Below are 13,459 nucleotides of genomic sequence, written 5' to 3'. Positions count from 1 at the left end.
TTCGCTCATCCTGGAACATATTATAAGAATTGATGTAGTCATTCAGTCTCTTCAGCACATTTTTCAAAAATTATAAACTTAGATTCCATCTTGGATCTGGCTATTACTGTCTGCTTAGAAGATTTTCATGCAATTGTTTCACCTCCTAAAATGAATACATATCCGCTTGTAGACTTCGAGTATTTCATGTCAGATATCTAGTTTTCATCTAGTATCCTTCGATAACGATCGGATATCTGGTATAGTGCATCACATGGTCATGAGTGTACTTTAAATACCTCAGCAATCTAATAATTGTTTTCTAGTGTTCATCTCTTGAACTAGTCATGAATCTGCTTAATTTTCTTACCGCATACTTAGAACTATCATTTCTGATGTTCTATGGATTTTAATTCCAATTATTACATCGACTATACCCATATCTTTCATGTTGAATCTTGAACTCAAAGCCATATTAGTGGATTCAATCATCTTATCATTACTCCGATGATAAGCATGTAATATACGTAAAAACATAAAATGGCATAGCCATTTTCAATGACCTTTACGTATATACATTTTTCGCATTTACATGAATATAAATTATTCTCATTACAGGATAAAAAAATGTCAAAGTAAACAAGATTGTTAGCCAAAATAATGTAACTAATACAAATACAGGAAATGAATGTAATTATTTGCAAACCAAAATTTACAACTTGATTATAATATAAAATCAGCCTTAGACACAATAGGTCTAGTATCAAATAAAAAAAAAATCAAAAATCGAGAATAAATTAACCAAGTTTCTTCTGGAGTTGTTGAACCTCACACTCTAAAGAGAGTTTGATTATCAAAATTGTTGCACCAATATATAGACAAAAAAAATTAACAGAAAATATATTGCAACATATAATAAAATAACACCAAAAATATAATCCAAAAAAACTAATTTGTATGAGGAAAATAACGAAACAAACAAACCGAGGACATTATCAAAATACAATTTTTTTAAAACAGATTTTTCATCTCGACGAGGAGCTTGAGGATCAATACACACGTGTATTTTGTAGGATACAATGATTGAATCAGTAGTGAATAAAGCACAAATTTATTACTCCGACGAACTCAAATCGTACATTTAATTTATCACCAAAACTCATCGGATATCAAATGAAAAGCTAGCAATATGAAATGCAACAGAATTTTTGTATGAGATCTTGAGTTTGCGTTCGTTTTGGAATGAGAAAATGACCACACTTATTTATATGCTCAAAAAAGTACACCAAAAGTCATTCAAGAATGTAAAGAACAAAAAGTCAACACTAACTCAAAAATATGGAGAGCCAAAAAACACTATCACATTATACAATTTTTCATTCGAACTTTAATTTTAAATATATTTTCCAACAATCTAGCTTCATACAAACATCAATCACAATTATAGTGAGTCCCTCTTGTATCACATCTACAAAATAATTGTTAAAGAATTCCGATAAAAATTAACCAAGAGATTTCAAGAATAGTGTCATAATAATAATAATCATCATCATCATATCAAAGTGATATTCATTTTCTCCTAATGTAAATTGTTAGATGCTAGTTTTTAATTGAGTTAATTTTTTATATTAGTTCGTCAAGAAAATAATGATTTTAAGATTTTTGAGATAAGGATCGGAGATAAATGAAGAGAATATTGAATATATCTTGTGATTGTTAAAAATATTATAGAGATCAAAATATATTATCTTGATTGATATGAAAAAAATAATTTTAAAGATTTTGTCTATCGTTGAAATAATGAAGTTCTCTATTATTAGAGTTCTCATTCATACTGAAAATTGCTTAGAATGGTCATGTGTAGTTAAGGAAAGCCAATGGGATTTTTAATTGTTGGTTCTTTTTTTATGCGTTATATTCATTCGTATATTCTTCGGGAAAAACAAGGTGAGTTAATGGTTTATGATTTAGACAATTTGGGAGGAAAAATTGTTTTAACATGAATTTGATTGAATTCACGTAAAAAGATGTTATACACGGCGTATTGTCAAAAGAAAATTAAGATATTTTATGTTGGCCACTAATCGTGCTCACTCAATGGATGTACATGCATATGAAAAATATATATATATATATATATATATATATATGTGTGTGTGTGTGTGTGTGTGTGCGTGTGCGTGTGCGCGCGCATGCGCGTGTGCGTATAATTGCATAATATGAGATATCTTATAATATAGTTAAATATATGATTTAATTAAATTTTTTGAAGGAGGTGGTTTTTAACTAGTTTCGAACACCACTGGCGATTCCGCCATTGATATAAAAATTTGTGTGTTTAAACCAAATTATCGTTAAATTAAATTATTATATTTATTTTGTTGCACATGTCGCGATTTGATGGCCATGATAATATTAAATTAAAAGATTTGATTGACATCATGAAATTGTACGTAATTAATTATTTCGAAAAACCCTAGATGGGGACATATATAATATGTTTGTCATATTATGTATGGACAATAATAATAATAGTATAATAATGTGAAAAATAAACATTTCTTGAACATGACTTCGCATGATATGGACAATTTTGTCTTTTATTGGCTGCGGATGGGGGGCCTCATAATAAATTATGTTTGATTTATGTTATTTTATTTTTCATATTTCAAATCCCCTAGTTCTGAAATTTGATTAATCTGAAAGAAAAAAAATTGGTTTAGTTTTATTTTGGCATATTTATATATTGATGTGTAAACAAACCGAATCAGATCCAATATTAGTAAAATTTAAGATTCGAATTCGTCTCGAATTAAGTATATTCGAGATCAATTTTTTTTAAAAAAAATTTTGGCTCGAGTTCGATTCGAAAGGAAATTCGAGTTCGGCTTGAAATCTTCGAACCTATTCGTGAGCTATTCAAATTATTGTTCGGATAGTAAAGTTCGAGAATAAAAGTCCGAAAGATCAAAACGTCTAAAAAATAAAAATGTACATATATATTTATTATTCATTATATATAATGAATATTATATTAATGTTCAGCGAAGGCCGCGAACTATCAAACATATTCGAGTTCGACTCGAAAAAAGTTCGTACATATTCAATCGAATTCGGCTCAATTCATTTACAGCCTTAACTAGTACGCTCATAAAGAAAATTGTTGATCTATTTATTATGCATATTATATAAATATAATCTCAAGCATAATACAAGACCAACAACAAACGTAAATATTACAAAAAATTACAATATATAGTGCTTCAAAGTACAAAGTTCAAAGCCATATTTAATTACATATAATCCCATTTTATTCACCAACCCAACAATTAGTTGAGAGCTTCACTTGCACAATAATGGTGGGTGCAAAAAATTTCGAATAATATTTTTTGTTTTTTTAATTAAAATGATAGAATAAGTATACACAGGGCGACATAGTTTTAAATAATAGTCACAATCTAGAAGACTAGAATAAACATTAGAGTACAAATCGAGCATTTCTTTCAAGACGTCGATTGAGTTTAAATCTATGATACTTTTACATTAGAGTAGAAGGTAGAGCTATCGAACCATGGTATTTGAGTTGTTATGCAGTTTAAAATTTTGAGTCGCATCATTACCACCAGCTATAACTTTTGATAAAACGACAAGCGCTTGATTATACAATTGGTATCAAAGTCAAAGTTATGATTTCGATTCTTATTTATTATAATGAGTGTAATTATTGAGATGTAGATTGTTGATGTGCAATAATTGTCTTTGTTGGATAGAGCGAACAAATTATGACACTTGGACTACTATACAGTTTAAAAGATNAAAGGTAACTGCATTTGGCACGGTGGACCATGTATGAACGACATATCAATTATTAAGGTGCTGTAATAATTAGTGAAGACAGCTAAGATTAAATAAGATGTGTCCACTTGTTAGGTTTTAGCTTAGACATATTGTTAAATATTTGAGTTATATAATTACCACCAATTATAATTTTTGATAAAACGACAAACGCTCATACAATTTATATAAGAGTCAAAGTCATGAATTTGATTCTCATTGATTGTAACGAGTACAATTTTTGTGAGAGAGATTGTTGAACTCCAATAATTACTCTTGTTGAGCAGAGCAATCGAATATTTAGGTCAAGATAGGGCAAATCAAGTCTAATAAGTATTTTTTATATATCCTAGTTCGAGATCAAATATGAAGTTTGAATCAACTCGATTCATTTATGCTCATAATATTTTATAAATCAATCCTTCAAAACTGACATAGGAATTAGGATTCAAGTAGCAAATTCCACTCCACAAAAGCAAAAGATACAATGAGAGAGGTTTTTATTACTTCCACTTAAATTCTACTTTTCAACTCAAACAAACGAATAAACAAATTAAAGAAATAATATCTTAATCTTTACATACTTAAAACACATCCAAAAGTAGTCACTAATCATCTTTTCCTCCCCCGAACTTTCTTAAATTTCCATAACACCCCAATCTTTCCGTTGGGTGAAAGTGCGACACTTCTTCATACTTCTTGTGCTATTTTAATTAGATATTCATATATATTTAATTTGGAAAATATATATATAAAAAATATCTAATTAATATTATGATATGCACAATATTATATCCATCAACCCTGAATGGCCAAGCTTGGATGGGAAGCTAACGGCGATAACGGCGGAACCTCAAAGATACCCTTCTCATCTCCCCAATCCCAAACGGCCGTCCAACTTGACGGCGTTAAGGGCACTGTCGCCGTTAACTGACTTTCACTATTAACTTCTTGAATTTCTTCCCTCTTTATTTCCTTCTTCCTTTTCTCTTCGACCTCAGTTCCCCTCACCCTTTTCCGGCCAGAAGTCGCCGGCGGAGGCGTAATCTCCGGTATGGGGTTCAGGTTTCCTATCTCAAGTGGGAAATTTAGAATGGCTTTGCTGCCTCTCAGCTTGAACGCCGCCCTGTCGTACGCCTTCGCCGCCTCCACCGCCCTGTCGAAGGTTCCCAGCCAAACCCGAGCACCCTTCCTGTTCGGGTCGCGTATCTCCGCCGCAAACTTCCCCCACGGCCGCTGTCTGACTCCCCTGTAGTGCCGCCGCTCGTCGGGATTCGCCTCAACTTTCTGCTCAACCACCTTGAAACCGGTGGAATTGTTGACTTGAGGAATTGAGATGTTAAGCGAAGGCTTCCTTTCGTTGAAACTTGCACAAACCTCAGGCTTCGTTTCGAATCCCAAGAACTCACACTCAGTTTTAGGAGCCAAGAGACCGGAGATGTTTGTGCTGTAACTGGAACCTGAAAAGCTCAAATTTGCAGGAGAAAATGCAAAAGATTGATCGATTGAACAAGAATTGTTCGTGACTTCAGAAGCCACAGAATCAGAACTACTCGAAGTTCCTGAAATCTGTGATTCTGATGAAAAAGGGCAGTAATTCTCGATAAAAGCCAAGTCATCAAGAAGATGCTGGCGTATCAACTCCAGAGCCGAACTTTCATCGGGTGAAGCCATTTTTGGACCAAAAATTCTTGAACAATCTCAGGAAAGAAAAGGGCCTTTTGTGTTGTTCCCTGTCCTGAACTGAATTTAGTTCTTGATTCTTGATTTAGAATTGATTTTTCTTTCTTCCCCTTTTTTCTTGTAGTGGAAATTATGTTAGTGAAGAAGATGATTATATAAGGAATTGAAATTGTGACAGGGGCTTTCGAAGAAGGCTTGTGTGGAGGAGCGAGGAAGCATCATTTTGGTTTGGATTTATCCACATTTCAAAAATTAGAAAATTATTAAAAATAAAAATGGTGGAATTCTTAGGTGTGGGCGCACAAAAGACGAGGATATATTTTTAAATGACAAAAATTTGTTTGAGACGATCTCGTGTATTGCATTTTGTGAGACGGAAGTTTTATTCGAGTCATCCATAAAAAAATATTACTTTTTATGCTAAGAGATTATTTTTTATTGTGAATATCAGTAGGGTTGACCCGTCTCACAGATAAAGATTCGTGAGACCGTATAACAAGAGACATACACTTTTTAATTTGTTTTGGTTAGGAAAAAAGTTATGAGGTTTAATTGCATTTGCATTATGCTATCATAAATTTTAATATGGATAATATTTTTATATGAAAAATTTTGGTATATAGTTTTTTCATGTTCAAGATATAATGAAAGTTTTAAAAATTTAATTTGATAATGTAAATTAAGTTTGGAAAATTATATGATTTTAATCCAACAATAAGATGCTTATTGGAATACTTGTAGTGAATAATCACTTGGCTTTAATTGTTCTGGTTATTAAGCGGATATATATATTCTTGTATCTTCATACGCACGATAACTTGATACATCTTTTTTCAATCTCCAAAATTAACTTCGCGATTGATTTTAGAATTCCTCTTCAAGTTACAATAGAAACCTAGAAAGATTTTGCGTTGGGATAAAAAGAATACGACGGCGGCGGCGCGATGGTTATGCAGCGACGACGACAAGGTGGTGGGCGGATCTTTCTTCTCAAAGAAGAGGGGCGGTTGAAACCTTGGTTGAGAGATAGAGGTGATTTGCTTTGATATCAAGCAAGTTGTGTTATCTAAGTCATAACTCTAGAATTAGTCATCAAGCTACATGGATTCTTTAATCGTTCTAAGATTCTTATTACATGATTTGCCGAACTAGGACTCATACTAGTTAATGTTTGATTAGGATAAAACAAGCCTATCAATAAAAAATACATGATTGTGGTTTTATCACAATTCCGATCAACGATCAAATATCATGGTCATAACAAGTGTAAACAGCTCGTTACAATGATGTGAAGTCAAAATTTTTGAAAACCACTATGTCAATGTCAACGTATCAAATTCAACTTAGTCTTAGTCAACTAGTCAAAATTAACTATACACTCACTCAAAATATGAAAGCTATTGATTCTGGAACAATTTCACAAAATTCAGGTAGTTGTGATATCCTCACTATTTTAGCAGTCGTGCTAACTCTCTGAACTTCCAAACATGAAAGATGTTTATATACCTTTTATAAGCTAAATGTTTGATTTCCATCCAACTTCAACACCACATTCAGCTCCTTGAATTTGTCTATCTCAACAAGAACACATAAACTAATACTTGTGTGATATTTAATAGTCCAAAAATACAGCTAGTCGTTGGTTCACAACTCAGTGTGATTCTAGACAACATATGTCTCTTATACGGGCTTATCATAATTAGCCTCGTTTTTTATTGTACTCATCGAATCATGGTAAAAGTGCCTAGTAATATCATTCCATGATTCCATAGTATCATTGATAGTGTCTGTAATAACCAGTAGATTATGGTTAGCGTACTATAAAGTTCTTTCATCTCATATATCATGATCGAATATCTAACCATTGGTATATCGAGAGTTGCATATGAATTTGATAACGATGAAATATATATTTGAATGATCATAATGACATAGCATGTGCAATTAGGGAACCACTTTACCCACCCTAAAACACATCTCATACTGTAACCAGATATTCTTTACACTATTAACTCATCAGATCATATAATATATCAATCCAGGGAAGAGCAGTGAATCCCCAACTACAATACACTGGCTTCTACGTGCGTCGCCACTACACCCAATCTCGTCATCTATGACCCTCATGGAGCCGGTAAACGAGTCAATGTGTAGCACTGGTACGTAGAGCCTCAGTATTGTCCATTTCAAAGACTAATGGTCTACAACCATAACTGCAGATTTATTCACTCGATAAATGATAACTACTTAAAAAATTCAAGGAAGGGTTGTTTAGTGAACTTGTTATACAAGCTTTCATCTGTTAGGTGATTTTCTTTTATGTCAAGCAAGTTGTGTTGTCTAAGCCATAACTCTAGACTTAATAATCAACACTACATGGATTCTCTAATCCTTTTAAGATTCTTATTAGGTGATTTATCCAACTATGACTCATAGTAATTAGTGTTTGATTAAGATACTCAAGCATATCAATAAAAAATCCACGATCTTGGTTTCATCACAATTCCAATCGAAGATCAGATATCATCGATGCGACGAGTATAAACAACTCGTTGTAATGATTCAAAGGCAAACTTTTCGAAACCACTGAGTCAAATTCAACCATGTGAAAGTCATCTTGTAAAAGTTAACTTGATCTTAGTCAACTATACAAATTCAACTATTCATTGACTCCAAATATGACAATTGTCAATTTTGGAATACTTTCACAAAATTCAAGTAGTGCATTATCCTAACAATTCTAGCATTCATGCTAACTTTAAGAACTTTAAAATATGGAATCCTTTTATTAACCCTTTTATAAGCTAAACATATTATCAACATCAAACTCCAATCATCAAATTCAAATAAGACTATCTCATCGGGAACACATAAATCAATATTTATGTGACTATAAATAGTTCAATGATACAACTAGCTGTTGGTTCATAATTCAGTGTGATTTGAGACGATATGTGTCTCTTATACGAGTTGACACTAATTAGCCTTATTATATGCATCAAATCATCAATCATAAGAATGTCAGAACTCATTTTTAATTGTACCCATCGAATCATGGTAAGAGCACCTAACAGATCTCATGATTCTCTAGGTATCATTGATAACTCCTGAAGAACCAGTAGATTATGATTAGCGTACAATACATTCCATTCATCTCATATATTACGATCAAATTTGCGGTAATTGGTACATCAAGAGGTGTTTATGAATTCGATAACGATGTGATAGATCTTGAGTGATCATAGTGACATCGCATGTGCAACTAGGGAGCTACTTTACATGGGGACATCACATACTCTGGACATATATTTATTGCACTATTAACTAATCAAATCACATAGAATATCAACACTCATTGGTGAGCTGTGAATCATCGACTACAATGCATTGACTCCTACATGTGTCGCTACTATACCCAATATCGCTACCTGATGATCTTCATGGAGTCGTTAAACTAGTCAAAGTGTAGCACTAACACGTAGAGCATCAATATTGTCAATGATGTACAACCATAACTGAAGATTTATCCACTTGATAAATGATAATCACTTGGAAATCTAAGGGAGCGTTGTTTTGTGAACTCATCATATGAGAAATCATTTGTATGATTGAATATCTTTATGTCCCCACCAATGAAATTTGATACACAACATCACATATGCTAGTCTCGAGCGAAATTTATCATTATTTTATGTTTCTGAATCGACTAGAAACGACTTTAAAATATACAATAATTAAGATATATTTTTCATGATCGTGATCAAATGTACGACCTCATATTTATTGTACTATAATATATTCAATATATTTATCTATGCACTTTGTATGAGTACAAAGATAAAGTAAATGTCAGAATTAACAAAATTCAAAATATTATTAAAATAAATATGTGAGGGTCAATAAAGTTTAAGTCAACGGTGGATTGCAGGACACATACTTTAAATAAAAAATGATGTATTTTTTGATATAAGATAAAATATAATAATTATTTTACGTTTATTATACTTAAACTTAGTTTGAATTTCCTTTTTAACGACCAATACGATAAATTCAATTGCTAATTTAGAGAACGGCCATTAATTCAGTCTCTAATAATTAAGATCGATCGCTAATCGGTCTCTAGTTCGAATTAGAGTCGGATTGGCTACCGATGATTGGATTTCTTGTTTTAATTAACTAAATCTATTAAACAATCGTTAAGGTAAGTATTAAAAAAATTAAAAGATAAATTGTTTCAGTATGCTGGTGACAACTTGGAAAATACTCTAAATGAACTAATTAACCAGCCTATGAAATATTAACTTCATATATATTGATATAATACCTTTTATAAAGTTTTATTTGTTTTTAATTCGTATGGATATATATTTTTAACAATAAATTATTTGTTTGTATGAAATAAATTTATATATGTTGAAATTAATATAAATATATTTATGAAGTTTACCAATAAAAATTGATGGTATCATGATCTTATGTGACTTTTAAATATGGTCCGTGCCCATGTTTTCCACTAGGCTCTCCAATTTCCATGTTATTTCCATCCCCAAACGTCCAATATTTATATTTTACTTTTAAGTTACGTACGTAAATCTTTTCAGTCTAAGAAAAGTTTGAGATATTCTCAGTTTCAGTCAAATGTCGTTCTGATATAAAATGGGTGACAATCAAGTAAACAAGGTAAATACCGTCTACGAGAGGTGTCCGAATTGTTGGAGTAAGTGAGCGTTTGACCAATAGTCATAATACGATTCTCTCTATCAAGACTTTCTTGGACAAATATGTCGTACATAGCTTGTCTAATGCAGTTCGCTAGCTTGATTATCAGGTTACTCCATTAATCATGAATTTGCCTAATATGTAGATCACTACTATTTAAAAAAAAAAACTTGAAAACATGCATGTCTACACCATGGAAAAACAATAAATAAATAAAAATGTACTATACCACAATTCTATTTTTAATTAGTTTTTCTAAAAAAATATTAATCTTGCTAAGATCGATCGATTAGTCGAACACCTTGCCCCTCTCACCCAGCTTACTTGTAATTTTTATACAAGAGAGACGTTGCTTATTAAAAAACTCCACAATAAAAAGTTATTATTTATTTTTATATAATTAATAATTATTACCAAAATCTTAAAAAAAATTGCACGTGGGAAGACTATTGGACTTTTTGTTTAACTAAAGCGAATTCGTTTGGAGAAATTGTTAATTAATGCAAATTGCGTAACAAATAACAACTTGGGTTGGATGAACTTGCAAGGCATCAACTTGATTGAGTCACTTTCTCTAGCTGGAAGGACATGTCCCCTCCCTAGTTGTTTCTTCTTCTTATTTTTTAATTCATTTTTTTTAATTTTATGATAATTTAATATTTTCTGGGGGGTCCAGTGCCCATAAAAATTCATGAACCTACCCTAACTTTCAAAATTATTTTCCCAATAAATTTATAAATTTTTTTGTCTTGAAGTATGTGTGTGTGTGTGTGTGTGATCGCAAAATTTGGTTCGAATCATCTTTATCAATAATCATAATCACAAAGAGTTTAACCGACTTATGTGTCGACATCGATGTTGATGGAGTGATAGATAACTCAGTCATTTTAGATATTTTATAAATTTTTACTTTGTTTTATAAAAACGTTGATACGTCTCATCATAATTTGATTATTAAATCGTAATTAGAAATGTTTGACATATGGTATTTTAGGGAAATTGGACTTCACTCCCCAGCCACCATTTTTTTTTTGTGTTCAGTCCCTGGGTACTTTTTTAGTACCACATTTCCACATGAAGTGTACCACATTTCCACATGAAGTGTACCACAATTTGTATGACATAGTACCACAATTTTGTGGGTAGGGAGTGAACCCAAATAAATGTTTTGATTGGGGATTTTTCACCAACTTCCCCTATAAAATAACTAAATATTACTTCGACTTGTATAAATTCTTCCCGAAAAGTTTTTAGTTGAAAAAAATGAGAAAAAACGTAATTTTGGTCATTTTTTTTTGTTAGATTTCTCACATCGTCTATGTTATGTTTTTGGGAGTTGCATATATAGATTTGAACAATCATCTCCTTATTTGAGATAATTTTTGTGGTTGAGTTAGTTTCAAATCTCAATTTTAATATATATCAATGCTCAGACACACCGTTATGTGTTGGACTTCCTTATAGGTCTGTCACCGGATAATATTTCGTAAAATTAAAACTTGGACAATCATGTCATTTGAGCTAGTTTTTGGGGTTGAACTAAATCCAAATTTTAAATTAACTTTGCTTCTTTGTGATTTACGATTTTGGTATTTTATGTTAACGAATTTCATTAATAGTCACATTCTTTTGATTTTTGACAATTTTCGTAAATTTTATCAAAAATGTTGATATTGTTATTACACATGTTAGCGTCACATCTGGTGTCACATCAATGCTAAATCGAAAAGATGACTATAATTGAAAGAAAGAAAAATTAAGATAACGTGATAACACTGAAATTTAACAAGATAAAAGATTAAAATCTCGAATATTTAAGTATATAGGATCAAAAATGTGATTTTCAAAAAGAAAATTAAATAAAAATTAACTATATCAAACTACCATTTCAACGAAATATTGTTATTAGCGAGCTAGGGATGGAGTTGGTGGTTACCGCCGAAAAAATAGACATTTGTCGTCTAAAAGCAAATTCAAATTCTTTGATTGATTTAATTCAAAACACATTCAAAAAAGTCATCCAAAATTAATGAGTAAAATATTCCGATCTTGAAGTGCTCATGGTATATTGAATTATTATATTTATTTTAATTGAAAAATGAATATTTTTTTTATGTAACATATGAATTATTTATTATCTATGATGTGATGAAACTTTAGCTCTTTCATCATCAACACATGATGTCAATTTTCATAAGAACTATTAAATATTAAAATGAGTTAGGTTTGTCGGATTGACCCGTCCCACAAAATAGACCGGTTGGATTCTGGCCAGCCCAAAAGGCAGCACAAGCCCGCCAAATTTGTTGGTTGTGGCGAGTTGCAGGTGAACCCGACTCTCTCCACCTAATATAATTAAAAACAGGCGGGTTGGTTGGCAATTTTGAACCACCCAAACGACGGGGTCAAATGATGGGTTGCAGGCCGACTTGTCCTGTCAGCCTATTTTGACAACTATAATTTTCATTAATATATAATGTTGAAATATGAGAAGAATTATTAAGGCTGAGCATTGAAAAACTCTGAAAATAAGGCTATTCGACGTGTTAGAATTTCATGATTGGAATAAAATTAAATAACATTAAATTAGTAATAATTGTGTTTGATCCACAATAGAAAGAAGTCAATTTAGCTTTGATGTAAATAGCTTTGGATACACATCGTGCTTTGTGTAGACTACAAGTAATATTATACTTAATTTGTAATTTTATTAATATTATAATTATAATTATAATTTCAAATTAATTTAGATGAGTCAATGACGGTTTGGCATTTTTTTTCTTCGTAAAGAATGCTTGAGTTTCTTCCTTTGAATTTTGACCCATATTTCTCCTAAGCTAAGTTTTTGAGAACTAAAATTGTGAGACGGTCTTATAGCTTTTTATTCGTGAAACATGTCAGTTATATCTATGTTTATAATAAAAAGTAATACTTTTGACATAAAAAATAATAATTTTTCAAAGGAGGCCCAAACAAAATATATGTCTCACAAAAATTGATCAATAAGACCGTCTCACACGAATTTTTCTTAAAATTTATATGTGATGCTCATTCAGTTGGATAAAGATTTAATAAAATTGGTTTAAGGAAATATGATAAAAATATGATATTTTTTTTAAAAAAAATATGGAATACATATGTATATATTTTAAAAAATAAAATATTTATAATTTTTATTTCAAAATAAAATTATCCCCTTAGAGTATGTTTGGTGTGAGTGATAAAAGGGTGATTGATGAGTAAT

The 13,459-nt window shown here is 31.2% G+C and overlaps 1 protein-coding gene across 1 annotated transcript; it reads right to left on the bottom strand.

The window, feature by feature from the left end:
• Positions 1-4,260: 4,260 nt before the first annotated feature.
• On the bottom strand, positions 4,261-5,727 carry LOC140986557 (ethylene-responsive transcription factor 5-like). The gene has a single exon (XM_073454851.1). It carries the CDS (start codon positions 5,485-5,487, stop codon positions 4,612-4,614), a length of 876 nt encoding a protein of 291 aa, XP_073310952.1. The 5' UTR covers positions 5,488-5,727; the 3' UTR covers positions 4,261-4,611.
• Between the last annotated feature and the right edge of the window lie 7,732 nt (positions 5,728-13,459).

This window comes from Primulina huaijiensis, chromosome 10 (genome assembly GCF_012295235.1).
Source record: "Primulina huaijiensis isolate GDHJ02 chromosome 10, ASM1229523v2, whole genome shotgun sequence".
Classification (NCBI taxonomy): domain Eukaryota; kingdom Viridiplantae; phylum Streptophyta; class Magnoliopsida; order Lamiales; family Gesneriaceae; genus Primulina; species Primulina huaijiensis.
This window is presented reverse-complemented; position numbering and strand designations above follow the sequence as displayed.